This window comes from Zootoca vivipara, chromosome 2, assembly GCF_965207765.1.
Source record: "Zootoca vivipara chromosome 2, rZooViv2.hap1.1, whole genome shotgun sequence".
Classification (NCBI taxonomy): domain Eukaryota; kingdom Metazoa; phylum Chordata; class Lepidosauria; order Squamata; family Lacertidae; genus Zootoca; species Zootoca vivipara.
Genome location: NC_142584.1, coordinates 117,381,095 through 117,395,639, shown reverse-complemented (window position 1 = coordinate 117,395,639; position 14,545 = coordinate 117,381,095). Strand labels below are relative to the sequence as shown.

The 14,545-nt window shown below is 44.5% G+C and overlaps 1 protein-coding gene across 3 annotated transcripts in view; it reads left to right on the top strand.

The window, feature by feature from the left end:
• The first annotated feature begins 5,282 nt into the window (after window positions 1-5,282).
• LOC118080166 (major histocompatibility complex class I-related protein 1-like) overlaps window positions 5,283-14,545 on the top strand; it is a 194,200-nt gene continuing 184,937 nt past the window's right edge. For all 3 annotated transcript variants that reach the window (XM_088664195.1, XM_088664194.1, XM_088664196.1), the window contains exons 1-3: window positions 5,283-5,400; window positions 10,493-10,768; window positions 14,186-14,461. In XM_088664195.1, coding sequence (XP_088520321.1) covers window positions 5,325-5,400; window positions 10,493-10,768; window positions 14,186-14,461 — 628 coding nt within the window. In that variant the 5' untranslated portion in view covers window positions 5,283-5,324. The remainder of the gene's footprint in view (window positions 5,401-10,492; window positions 10,769-14,185; window positions 14,462-14,545) is intronic.

The following is a 14,545-nucleotide window of genomic DNA, read 5'->3' as shown; positions in this document are numbered from 1 at the left end:
AAGCAGGATACCTGCAAATTCATGGACTCTCTTGTGTGGCTTGAGGAACAAGAGCACAGTTAACAGAAAACATGTTTTCTACAACTCACAGTTCCATGTTCTTACATGAGCCTGTTGCCATAGGGCTTGTGCCAAGCATGTGCGCCTCCCAAAGCGGGTACGTTTGTGGTGGAAGAAACTTAGTCAGACTGCAACTTATCTTTTTCTTTTTTTGTAATATATTTATTAAGATTTTTTCAAACAATTTAAAAAAACATTTAAAAAACACACAAAACGCAAAAAATACAACAATACAAAAAAATGTAAAAACAAAAATTCAAGCTTATAACCCTTGTTGCTAATCTATTGACTTCCTCATTCCTCCTCCTCCTGCGATTCTTTACATTTCTTCAGTAGTAAACTCTAAATCTTATATAATTCTAGTTATTACTTAATATTACCTTATTTCTATATCTTTTACATCTTAACCTTTTACATTCTCTCCAAATCTTTCTTCTTACTTAATTTATCATCAACTTCTAACAATACTTATTTTACACCATTGTATTATCTACAACCTCTATTTCATCTCCCTCACTTCCACTAGTTCTAATCTATTATATGCTTATTCTTTAAATAAATTTTGAATTTCTTCAGACTGCAACTTTTCAGTCAGTTCAATTCTTTACTGACAGGTCCAGAGCATTAAGGCAGTTTCACTATATACTGTACATAAAAGTACAGGCTTCCACCCAATGTAAGCTTCAAATGCAAAGCAAGAACATCAACTCCCTGCATACATTCAACACAGAGTTCAATACCAATCTGGCAGAGTTAGCAGGCAGCAAAGCAAAAGGCAATGTACAGCCCCTCTTAACATACCCAAGGGTTATCTTATTCTTGGCTGGTTGCTAATCAATCTAAATCGAAAGTGCTTATTTTTTTTTCAGAAGTCGGAAATTGTACAAATGGATGTTGGATGGGAAACCTATCGAACAAGTTCAAAAATTTCAGTACCTGAGTGCGCATTTTCAATACAACATGGGCTGGAAAGCACATATTGCTTACCTCCAAAATAAGGCCAGAGCCCTTTTGAACGCATTACTGCGCTTCTTACATGTTCCATCTGCCTTAAAGGTATTTAATGCTAAAGTGGTGGCAACAATGGCTTATGCTGCCCCGCTAGGGGGGAGCTTCAGTAAATCTGGCGCCTTTAGAAACAATTCAGAATCAATTTCTGAGACGCCTTTTGAAATTGCCCCAGTGTGTGAGCAATGCAGCTATTCGCCTTGAACTTAAAATTGCCCTCATTAGAAAACTCCTTATGGAAGCGTATTTTCTGCTATTGGCTGTCCTTGTGGCATAGATTGCCCAAACACCGTCTCATTCAATGTCTTTGGAGAGACCCTGGGCAAAAAATTCATACCTAAATCATGTCCTACGGATTGTTCCTATCGGACCTATTGAAATTAGACGTTCCCTCAGCCAAAAGAACTATCATTCAAAAACTAGATAACTTTGATTTCCATCAAAATATTATAACGGGTGGTGGTACATGTTCCCCATTGAATCGAGGCATACAGCCCACGCCTCAGATTCCATCTTATCTGTCTTTTCTTTCTGTCACAGCCCACAGATTCGCCTTCATTAAAGCAAGATTTAATGTCTACCCATCCAATGTCCTGGGGCAGAGGTTTTCGAAAGGTCAAATTTCAGTTTTATGCACATGTGACAACAGAACAATAGAATCCCTCTACCACATACTGTTCTGTTGCCCCCTGCTCATGCCCGCTCGGGCTAGAATCTTGTATCCTCTAATTCTGGAAATCATGGACAAGCAGCCAGAGTCCCAATGAACATTCCTGCTGCAAGATGATGATTCAACCAGAACACTACTTGTAGCAAGATATTTGATTTCAGTTCTATCTTACGAAAAGCAGCATGATTTACTTTATGATTACTGATATCAAGTCACATCATTCGAGTAACCTTCAGATCAGATGAATGAACAATGAAGGCCTGCAATGTACTAACGTTTTAACCATAGCTAAAAGCCCCACAAACTGCTAGGTTGGCAGGAGCTAAAAGCTCCTGCCAACCTTTAAAAGGAGCTAAAAGCTCCTGCCAACCTAGCAGTTCGAAAGCATGTCAAAATGCAAGTAGATAAATAGGAACCGCTACAGCGGGAAGGTAAACGGCGTTTCCGTGTGCTGCTCTGGTTCGCCAGAAGCGGCTTAGTCATGCTGGCCACACGACCTGGAAGCTATACACCGGTTCCCTCGGCCAATAATGCGAGATGAGCGCGCAACCCCAGAGTCAGTCACGACTGGACCTAATGGTCAGGGGTCCCTTTACCTTTACCTTTAAAAGCCCCACAAAATTACTTGAAATGTTTAAATATGTTGTAGATAAGTATGTATGACGGTTTTATACTGTTTTATCCTTGTTTGCTGTGTATTAAGGGCCTATGGCTGAAATAAAGTTTATCTATCTATCTTGGCTGGTTGCCAGGTCACAGTGACCATCAAACACTGACCACGAGACCTGTAGGTACAAGATTAGGAAAACACATACTTTCCCCCTAACAGCAGTTAAAGAAACCTCAACAGAGCCAGTGAGGAGAAAGGTGACATTGGCCCGACCTTTACTGATCTAAGAGCTTCACAAAAGCCAGAATCAGGAGATAACCAGGAAAAGTGAGATTCCAAAATATTGGTATGAGTTAGGGGTGCTAGTCTGGATGATGCCCTGAGTCCCTTCCAATTCTTGGGATCCTGTATCTGTGTAGGACTTATACTTGCCAGTCCCAGATTCACTCAGTGATAAAGATTCTAGAGCAGATCATTAAGCAAATGGTCTGTGAGCACCTAGAAAGAAACGCTGTGATCACGAAAAGTTAGCATGGGTTTCTGAAAAATAGGTCATGTCAGACTAATCTGATCTGGTAGATGAAGGGAACGCTGTGGATGTAGCCTATCTTGATTTCAGCAAGGCCTTTGACAAGGTGCCCCGTGATATTCTTGAAAAGAAGCTGGTAAAATGCAGGCTAGACAATGCTACCATTCAGTGGATTTGTAACTGGCTGGCTGACCGAACCCAAAGGGTTCTCCTCATCCTGGAGAGTAGTGACTAGTGGGGTGCCACAGGGTTCTGTCTTGGGCCCAGTCTTGTTCAACATCTTTATCAATGACTTGGATGATGGGCTTGAGGGCATCCTGAGCAAGTTTGCAGATGACACCAAATTGGGAGGGGTGGCTAACACCCCAGAGGACAGGATCACACTTCAGAATGACCTTAACAGATTAGACAACTGGGCCAAAGCAAACAAGATGAATTTTAACAAGGAAAAATGTAAAGTACTACACTTGGGCAAAAACAACAACGAAAGGCACAAATACAGGATGGGAGACACCTGGCTTGAGAGCAGTACATGTGAAAAGGATCTAGGAGTCTTGGTAGACCACAAACTTGACATCAGTCAACAGTGTGATGCAGCAGCTAAAAATGCCAATGCAATTCTGGGCTGCATCAATAGGACCCCTGACCATTAGGTCCAGTCGTGACCGACTCTGGGGTTGCACGCTCATCTCGCATTATTGGCCAAGGGAGCCGGCGTACAGCTTCCAGGTCATGTGGCCAGCATGACAAAGCCGCTTCTGGCAAACCAGAGCAGCACACAGAAACGCCGTTTACCTTCCCGCTGTAGCGCTACCTATTTATCTACTTGCACTTTGACATGCTTTCGAACTGCTAGGTTGGCAGGAGCTGGGACCAAGCAACGGGAGCTCACCCCGTCACAGGGATTCGAACCGCCGACCTTCTGATCAGCAAGCCCTAGGTTCAGTGGTTTAACCCACAGCGCCACCTGGGTCCCAAAAGGTGGAATAGAAATGTAATAATAGCAACCACACATATAAAAAGCAGAGAACAAAGTCATCTGTTAGCAAGTGGTGTCTAGCAATCCTATGCAGAATTGGGAATTCTAGATTGTGCTCGGATAGCTCAGTTGGTTAGAGCATGGTGCTGATAATGCCAAGGTTTCAGGTTCCATCCTTGTATGAGGCAGCTGCATATTTCTGCACTGCAGAGGGTTGGGTCCCTTTCAACTCTACAATTCTATGATTCTAATCCAAGGTAGGCATGTTCAAATGGGAGCAAACAGGTTTCTGTATCAGGTTAATCCAAAACCGTTTCAACTCTGACTTCACCCATCATAAGTTTTGGGCTCTGCTGGTCATCCACCCCCAACAGCTCCCCGTACCCAAAATGGTCCTTGATCTATCCCTCAGTGTTAGAAATTAGCTAGGTGACAGGGGCATTTTGCAACTGGTGTGGGCCTAATTGAGACCATGTAGAGCTCTCTAGATGCTGGGTTGGTGACTGACATCTCCACCTGGCTGGCCCCTCCAGTAAGGGGAAGAGCTTATTTGTTGCATTTATAGCCCACCTTTTTCTACAAGAAGTGCATGGTTCACCCCGCTCCTCAGTTATACCCTCCAACAACCCTGCTAGCTTGGTTATGAGGCTGCGACTGACTCCAAAGTCACTCAGTGAGCTTCATGGCTGAGTGGGGATTTGAACCTGGAACTCCCAGTTCCTAGTCCAACACTCTAACCCAGGCACCCCCAAACTTCGGCCCTCCAGATGTTTTGGACTACAATTCCCATCTTCCCCGACCATTGGTCCTGTTAGTTAGGGATCATGGGAGTTGTAGGCCAAAACATCTGGAGGGCCGAAGTTTGGGGGTGCCTGCTCTAACCACTCCACCACACTGGCTTCTTGGAATACTTCTGCTATGGTGCAGCTATGTAAATTAAGGAGGTAAATAAATATGGGGAGAGCAAAATGTCACTTAGAGACTCATAAAATCATAGAATTGGAAGGGACCCCAAGGGTCATCTAGTCCAACCCCCTGCAATGGCCATCCATCACCTGTTTGAAAACTTCTAGCAAAGCAGAGTCCACATGCTGCAGGTGAACAATATTATTATTATTATTAATTTTGAATTAGGTACATATGGGGGCACCAAAATCTTTTAAGTGCTTAGGAGCTCTAAAGGTTTAATACTGTCCTGAGAAGGGCTTTTGTTTTGATTCAGGAGCCAAGCTCCTGTCCTCACGTTCTTGCGCCTCCAAATCCAGACAGGAGCTCAGCGTTAAAAACTTTCATTTCGTTTTCCGCGCTCTCCGGCCGCGAAGGCACGGCAACCCCTGCCCGGAACCTGCACGCACTTTCCTGATTGGCAGAAATGTTTTCCCCCTCGCCCAATCGTTGCTCTTGCCACGGATTCCAGCGGCCGCAACTCAGCGGGTTTCAGAGGAGGAGAGCAGAGGGCGAGGAAGGGATGGAGTTGCGGCTGCATCAGCGATGCGTTTTCATCCTAGTGGCGACTGTTGACTTTTTGCTGCGCGGCTGCGCCGGTGAGTGACTTTGCGGGCTAAGCTGCCTCGCACGCAACAGGAATTGCGAGCGGGTAATTTCCTCTGCTCAACGCATTTACTGGAGGCGAAGGGCAGGCGGATTTGATCACCTCGTATCCCAAACACAAGTCTCCCTTCCCGATCAGTTCCTGCTGTTGCCATCACGGGAAAAATCTCCTTGTTCTGGAGCCCCATACTCCCCACCTCCCACCAAAAGCTAGCCTTGCAGGGGGGAAGCCTCGAGGTGTCTCTTTGGGGAACGTGTTTGGGGGATTTTCCCGCCTCCAAATCTTCAGTTGATCAACTTTACCTTTGTGTCATAGAATAATAGAATGGCAGAGTTGGAAGGGACCTCAAGGGTCATCTAGTCCAACCCCCTGCAACGCAGGAATCTCAGCTGAAGCATCCATGACAGATGGCTTTCAAACCTCTGCTTAAATTTTAAGCCTTAAAAACCTCCAAGGAAGGAGAGTCCACCTCTTCCAGAGCGAGTCCATTCCACTGTCTTTTAGATATAAATAATAATAATAATAATAATCCCTTGCGCTGTAAAGTCGTGAATGCTGCCAGGAGAAGTATAGAAGAAGCACCAGTCTTAGGCTTTGCCATAGGAAAGGGCGCATACAGAACTTCTGACAAACAGGAGTTTCCCACCCCACAATACTTTTATCTCTGCAAACACAAATGCACATTGCTCCATTCAACTGGTGTTGATTGGATTCTGGTCCTGGACTGAACATCATTCTCTCTCTCTCTCTCTCTCTCACACACACACACACACACACACACACACACACACCACCTTCCACACATCTGGCTGAGCTCTTGCCAAGGCATTTAAATATTTCAGAGTAGTGGTAAACGATGAGCCCTGACAGCTTTTCAGAGTATGCAAAAATGTAATTGCCCAGGAGGTTTTAAGTTTTGTGTTTCCCTTGAAACTGTCTCTGGGGAGTTTTGCTTTTGCAGGTCCCTCTAGTAGTTGTTGTGGGGCAATCTCTGCCTATTTGGCTGGGCTCAGAATGTGCCTTCAAACTGCAGTGTTTCCCAAACTTGGGTCTCCAGCTGTTTTTGGACTACAACTCCCATCATCCCTAACTAGCAGGACCAGTTTTGTGTTTGTGTGTGTGTAAGAGAGAGAGAGAGAGAGAGATGGGATGGGGAGGAGGTCCATCATAACAGACTCTGTGGTCATTGCTAACCGCTCCTTAGAAGCTTGTGGTTCAGCAATAGTATATAAAGCAGGACTCCTTCCCCTTGAAACTTCACCCCTGCTTTGTAAAGTGGTACCTCGAGTTACAAACGCCTCAGGTTACAATCGCTTCAGGTTGCAAACTCCGCTAACCTAGAAGAGTTACCTCGAGTTGAGAACTTTGCCCCAGGATGAGAACGGAAATAGTGTGCCGGCGGCACAGCGGCGGCAAGAGGCCCCATGAGCGAAAGGATGCCTCTAGTTAAGAACAGTTTCAGGTTAAGAACGGACCTCCGGAACGAATTAAGTTCGTATAGCATCTTTCCTGATGAAAAACGTATTTTTTATTTGTTAAAGGGGTTGCCCAGCTTTGGATCTGAACTATTAAGGTTTAATTTAACATTTATGGAGCAAACTTGGAAGTTGGTAAACTCTCCTCTCTTGGATGTTTTGAGCAGAGGTTGGAGGCCATTAGGGCGATGACATTTTTACAACCTCATTTCCCTGCATCATAATTTGATGAGCTTTCATTAAAGATTAGATAAAATCTGACTTTCAAAGAGATTTGATTTGGAAAAAAACCTCATGCACAAAATGATTTTAAAATTTTTATTTATCAGTTTTTTGACCATTTTTGAAGTCACTGTAAGCAGATATAAAATTGAACCCAAGCTTTAGAGTCACATATATACCACATTATATAGGGTCATCAAACACACAAGGAAGCTTCAATAACAGTATAGACGCCGCTAGAGGGGGATGTTTTGCTACCTCTCCTGTAGGTTCTTTTCCCAGCATGTCCGGCAGGGTCTGCTGGCTGAGTTCTGAGGTCCCAAAAAGGGGCTTTTACCTTGCGCAGGTGTGACATTTGTATACCCTATGTTGCTAAGAACACTCCCCATTGTGGAATGTGGCGTTGTGTCCAAATTTGATGTGAAATATATATATAGAATTGTTAATACAATTTTATGAAATGGTAAAACGGCATACAAAAAAATTAAAAGCGGTTCGTTTTAAATCTTTCAATGGAATATACCTCATTTTAGTCATTAATAGGCAAAAGTTCATCCATTTGTGCTACAGGAAATAATTTTTGAGGGGTGGAAATGGAAAAACTCATCACCGTAATGGCCATCTGTTAAGGATTCTTTAGCTGTGATTCCTACATTTCAGGGGGGGTGGACTCATTGACCCTTGGGTGACAATGGTACAATTCTGTAATCTGATGGCTGTGGGTTTCAGCTTCCATTTGGGCTCTTTTATGTTTTTACATAACTGTGCCAGTACTGACTTTTGATTTTCCTTGGGACTGGGTGTGTGTGTGTGTGTTGATGCATAAATAACCACACATTTAAGACACCAGAAAGAGGAAGTATAAGCAGTTATTCTCTTTTCCTTCCTGCGTGTTCCCTCTGCCACACACCACAAAGAGCAGCACAGACAGAGTACTGCTGGTGAGGAGGGTTGGGTGAGTTTCAGGGCTTCTCAACCTGGGGGGGTGGAAAATCCCCCCTCGTTGCTCTTTTTCAGCTTCGGCTTCAGGTAGAAGGAGGGGAGGGGAGGAGAAGTTGCTGCATACTGCGTCCGCCGCCTTGCAACACCTGCAGCTTCTGAGAGGCTGTTTTTCTCTCAAAATAAAAGTGGCAGATGTTCCGCAGGCTGGCCGAACCCAACTGCAGTTGCACCCTGAAAGGAAGCTGAATGGGAGGGGGACAATGACATAGGAAGTCACAGAAGCTCCCCAGGTGTGTGCAGTTCACAGCCGAATCTCCTGCGGTTTCCTCCCAGCCACTTGGGGTAAAATCCACCCCACCTAGTGCACTTTTCATTGCAGAATTTACACAGATGTAGACCTACAACTATGTCCCTCTGTCAACTGCACGATAGTAGGTGGTGCCCCCAAATTTCTGCCACTTGTCATTTACAATTGTTTTAATCAGTATGGTTTTGTTTCAAAAAGTGTCTGAGATTGGGGGGGGGGAGTTGCAACTGAACCCCAATAAAACGGCCCCAGAGAAGCAGATTTCTGTGTTCATACAGTTTTTTATTCCTGTAAACCAGAAAGAGCTGTCAACAAACAAAATGCCACACAATGTCTAGATTAGGCATCCCCAAACTGCAGCCCTCCAGATGTTTTGGCCTACAACTCCCATCATCCCTAGCTAACAGGACCAATGGTCGGGGAAGATGGGAAATGTAGTCCAAAACATCTGGAGGGCCGAAGTTTGGGGGTGCCTGGTCTAGATAGCCAAAACTTCTGTCCCCCCCCCACTGCTGTAAATATTTTGCCACTGGCCAGCAGTGAAGCAGGCCCATCGGGTGCCTGGGGCGGCGCGTGTGCCCTGTGCCCAGGGACCGGGCAGCCTCCCACGGGTGAGGGGCGAGCCGGGGCAGGGCGCTGCCCTACAGCTGATGGGGAAGTGGTGGGCGGACCATTTGGGGCAGCACGGAGCCTGCAGGTGCCCAAGCCACCATGTCACTCCCAGGAGAGACGCGTGGCTCGGGTGCGCTGCAGGTCCCGAGGTGAGTGCCCCCCCCCCCGGAATTTTGTCACCCTGCTCAGTGGTGACACTCAGTGGTCAAGGGAAGTAATAGTACCACTGTATTGTACCACTGTATTGTACTCTGGTCAGACCTCATTTGGAATACTGTGTCCAGTTCTGGGCACCACAGTTCAAGAGGGATACTGACAAGCTGGAACGTGTCCAGAGGAGGGCAACCAAAATGGTCAAAGGCCTGGAAACGATGCCTTATGAGGAACGGCTTAGGGAGCTGGGTATGTTTAGCCTGGAGAAGAGAAGGTTAAGGGGTGATATGATAGCCATGTTCAAATATATAAAAGGGTGTTATCTAGAGGAGGGAGAAAGGTTGTTTTCTGCTGCTCCAGAGAAGCGGACACGGAGCAATGGATTCAAACTACAAGAAAGAAGATTCCACCTAAACATTAGGAAGAACTTCCTGACAATAAGAGCTGTTCGGCAGTGGAATTTGCTACCAAGGAGTATGGTGGAGTCCCCTTCTTTGGAGGTCTTTAAGCGGAGGCTTGACAGCCATCTGTCAGGAATGCTTTGATGGTGTTTCCTGCTTGGCAGGGGGTTGGACTGGATGGCCCTTGTGGTCTCTTCCAACTCTATGATTCTATGCTTCTATGACACCTGGGGCAGACCGCTCCCTCCGCACCTTACTTACTGGGGTTGTGTGGCTGGGCTTACTTACTGAGGCCTTACTTACTGGGGTTGTGTGGCTGGGCTCTGGCTTCTGGGCTCTGGCAAGATTTCACAGGGTCTCTCTGAGCTCTTGCTGGAACGTGGAAGCCACTGCCACCACTTCTCCTCACTGGTGACTGAGAGCGGCCACCAAGACCACAAAACACCGGTCTTGAAAGACCTACATTGGCTCCCAGTATGTTTCCGAGCACAATTCAAAGTGTTGGTGCTGACCTTTAAAGCCCTAAACGGCCTCGGTCCAGTATACCTGCAGTAGCGTCTCCACCCCCATCGTTCTGCCTGGACACTGAGGTCCAGTGCCGAGGGCCTTCTGGCAGTTCCCTCGCTACGAGAAGTGAACTTACAGGGAACCAGGCCTTCTCAGGGCCTTCTCGGTAGTGGCACCCGCCCTGTGGAACACCCCCCACCAGATGTCAAAGAGAAAAACAGCTACCAGACTTTTAGGAGACCTCTGAAGGCAGCTTTTAATATTTAATAGCTTTTAATGTTTGATGGATTTCTGTATTTTAATGTTCTGTTGGAAGCCGCCCAGAGTGTTTGGGGAAACCCAGTCAGATGGGTGGGGTATAAATAATATATTATTATTATTATTATTCTCCAGGGTTGGTGGTGGAGCCAATGGCACTGTCCCTTTGCAGATCACTTGAAATCTGACCCTCTCTCTCCTCTCCAGGCTCCTCCTTCCATGAGTTCCGGCTTATCTACATATCTGTGTCGGAGCCTGATCAGAGAATGCCCAAGTTCACCACTTTGGGGTATGCAGACGACCAGCTCGTCACTCGCTATGATAGCAACACAGAAGAGGGAGTGCCTCAAGTCTCCTGGGCAAAAAAACTGAAGGAGGATATTCATGAGTACTGGGAAAGGTACATCAAGGTCTTGGAGGTCAGTGAGCGGTGGTTTGAAAATTACCACAGTATCATAAGGCAATACTACAACCACAGCAAGGGTGAGTAAGAAAGGGGCAAATCTGTCAATTTCATGCTCCCTCTGTTTCTTATTTTTCCAATCTTAAATTCCATTCTTGTTTCTATGTAAGTTTGCATTTTAAAAGGAAGTCCTCATTAACATTTTAGTGTGAATTTCTCCTAATACATCAACACACACACCCAAACAATGCACCTTTTTGTCGTTTCTCCAAATATATGACCATTTCACGAATTTATGCATTTTTATGCACACTTTGCCCAGGTGTTGTAGTTTTATTCACTTTCCTTGGCTGGAGAACTCCATAGCAATATTAGGAGAACTGCAAAATTGAAGGATGAGTCTGTTGCGACCCTCATATACAGTGCAGTTTAAGTAGGTTCACCTATAGAAGTGGACTCCCCCTCCCTGGTGGTGAGAGGGATTTGAATTCACCCCACACGATGCACAATGAATGCTGGTTGGGAGGGTGGAGAGAGAGGTGGGCTTCAGAAAGATTTTTTTCTGGGGAGGTGGGAAAGATAAACAATCCAACTATATTGGATAATATGCATAACTAGAGAACATTTCTATCATTCCTGGTAGATCTTGTGACTGAAGGCCATTTGGCCTATATAGGATGCAGGCAAGGGATTCCTAAAAAGAATATTTCAACAAGGGACTCTTCTAAGAAATAAGGTTAGCACTTTGGAGTGACTACATAAGCAAAATAGAGATTCACAAATATATGACCAATGAAAGGGTGCTAGACAACAGCTTGAGCTAATGCAAGTTCAGACGTCGGTTGTTGTTGTTGTTTAGTCGTTTAGTCATGTCTGACTCTTCGTGACCCCATCGCCAGGCACTCCTGTCTTCCACTGCCTCCCACAGTTTGGTCAAACTCATGTTGGTAGCTTCCAGAACACTGTCCAACCATCTCATCCTCTGTCGTCCCCTTCTCCTTGTGCCCTCCATCTTTCCCAACATCTTTTCCAGGGAGTCTTCTCTTCTCATGAGGTGGCCAAAGTATTGGAGCCTCAGCTTCAGGATCTGTCCTTCCAGTGAGCACTCAGGGCTGATTTCCTTCAGAATTGATGGGTTTGATCTTCTTGCAGTCCATGGGACTCTCAAGAGTCTCCTCCAGCACCATAATTCAAAAGCATCAATTCTTCGGCGATCAGCCTTCTTTATGGTCCAGCTCTCACTTCCATACATCACTACTGGGAAAACCATAGCTTTAACTATATGGACCTTTGCCGGCAAGGTGATGTTTCTGCTTTTTAAGATGCTGTCTAGGTTTGTCATTGCTTTTCTCCCAAGAAGCAGGCGTCTTTTAATTTCGTGACTGCTGTCACCATCTGCAGTGACCAAGGAGCCCAAGAAAGTAAAATCTCTCACTGCCTCCATTTCTTCCCCTTCTATTTGCCAGGAGGTGATGGGACCAGTCGCCATGATCTTAGGTTTTTTTGATGTTGAGCTTCAGACCATATTTTGCACTCTCCTCTTTCACCCTCATTAAGAGGTTCTTTAATTCCTCCTCACTTTCTGCCATCAAGGTTGTGTCATCTGCATATCTGAGGTTGTTGATATTTCTTCCGGCAATCTTAATTCCGGCTTGGGATACATCCAGCCCAGCCTTTCGCATGATGAATTCTGCATATAAGTTAAATAAGCAGGGAGACAATATACAGCCTTGTCGTACTCCTTTCCCAATTTTAAACCAATCAGTTATTCTGTATCCAGTTCTAACTGTAGCTTCTTGTCCCACATACAGATTTCTCAGGTGACAGATGAGGTGATCAGGCACTCCCATTTCTTTAAGAGCTTGCCATAGTTTGCTGTGGTCGACACAATCAAATGCTTTTGCATTGTCAATGAAGCAGAAGTAGATGTTTTTCTGGAACTCTCTAGCTTTCTCCATAATCCAATAATGCAATAACCAGCTTCAAATATCTAAAGGGCTGTCACATGAAGAGGGCAAGCTTGTTTTCTGCTGCTCGGGAAGGTAGGGCACGAACCAAAGGATTCAGATGAGAATAAAGGAGATTCTGACTAAACATTAGGAAGAACTTACTAGTGGTGAGAGCTGTTTGAAAGTGGAATGGACTTCCTCCTTGGCGGTTTTTAAGCAGAGGTTTGATGGCCACCACTCAGGGATACTTTAGCTGAGATTCCTGTATTGTAGGTCCTTGGATCAGATGAGCCTTGAGGTTCCTTCCAACTCTACAATTTTATGATTATGTTATCTTTCTGTTAAGTACAGGATGACAATTTTGAACCAATCAGTTGTTCAGACCTCGGAGAGATCTGTATTCTTTCTTAGATAAAAATTTTCTGGATTTGGTAACAAACCATCCAAAGTCTTAGCAAAATTACTAAGCAAAGAGCAAAAAGAAAATAATTTCATCAATTGTCTATAAAAATGTAGCAGCTAGCATGACAAAGGCAACAGTAAAGCAATTTAAGATATCTTATTGTGAATTATATAAATCAGATAACCCTGTAATACAAAATATTGAAAAGTTCTTTTTAAAAAAGAATCCCAAAGTTGACAAATTTGATTTAGGAAAATTGCAAGCACAAATTAAATTAGAAGATGCTGGAAAAGTGATGAAATAATCTATTTTAAAAATTGTGAATCAATGGATACAGATGGTCTTTCTTCATGACATAGAAAAACCCTCATTGCAAATAATAACAGAAGTCACGCGCATTAACAGATTGATTCCTTCCATGATTTAAGCAAAGATAGTTTTGATTCAATAAGGCTGAATGATATCATTGTAAAATATATAAATTTAGATCAAGCAGGTTGAAAGGTAGGAAACTTGCAACAAGTATTAGAAGACTGAGAAACGGAATACAGATCATAAATAGGAGCAAACAACCATATGCTTTTCTGTTTCTACAGGAAAAGCATTTGATAGAGTAGAATTGATTTAGTTGCTCAAAGGATTAGTTACAGGTAGGTAGCCGTGTTGGTCTGACGTAGTCGAAACAAAATAAAAAAATTCCTTCCAGCAGCACCTTAAAGACCAACTAAGTTTTTATTTTGGTATGAGCTTTCGTGTGCATGCACACTTCATCAGATAGGTATCTGAAGAAGTGTGCATGCACATGAAAGCTCATACCAAAATAAAAACTTAGTTGGTCTTTAAGGTGCTGCTGGAAGGAATTTTTTTAAAGTATTAGAATATTTCAATTTGGGTGTGGAATTTATCAACTGGATCTGACTTTGGTATCAATACCCAGAAACACAAATAGTGATGAATGGAGCACTGTCAGAGAAATTCAATCTATCTAGAAGAACCAAATAGGGCTTGAGATCTGATGGTGAAAAGTGGTTGTTGTTGTTGTTGTTGTTGTTGCTGCTGCTGCTGCTGCTGTTGGAGGGGCTGGTTTGCACCTGTTCTAATGCCTCCATTGTGACCTCATCAGTCATCATGGGTATCTCTTTCAGGGTTTCATACCTGGCAGATGATGGTTGGCTCTGAGGTGAGTCCGTATGGGAGCAATGAAGCATATTGGACGTTTGGCTATGATGGGAGGGACTTTCTCAGCCTTGACAAGGAGACTGATACCTGGATTGGAGCAGATGCAGTGGCCCAAGTGATTGAGAGGATGTGGGAGGCTGACAGTTCCATGATCCCACGTTTCAAGTTCTTAGTAGAGGTGGTTTTCATTGAATGGCTGCAGAAATATGAAGCCTACGCCAAGGAGGCTCTGCTGCGGAAAGGTGAGGAGGACAACAGAGGTGGGGGGGGGAAATGACATATTTCAATATTTCATTTAGTTGTTTAGTTACTCATGTGTTTAGGTA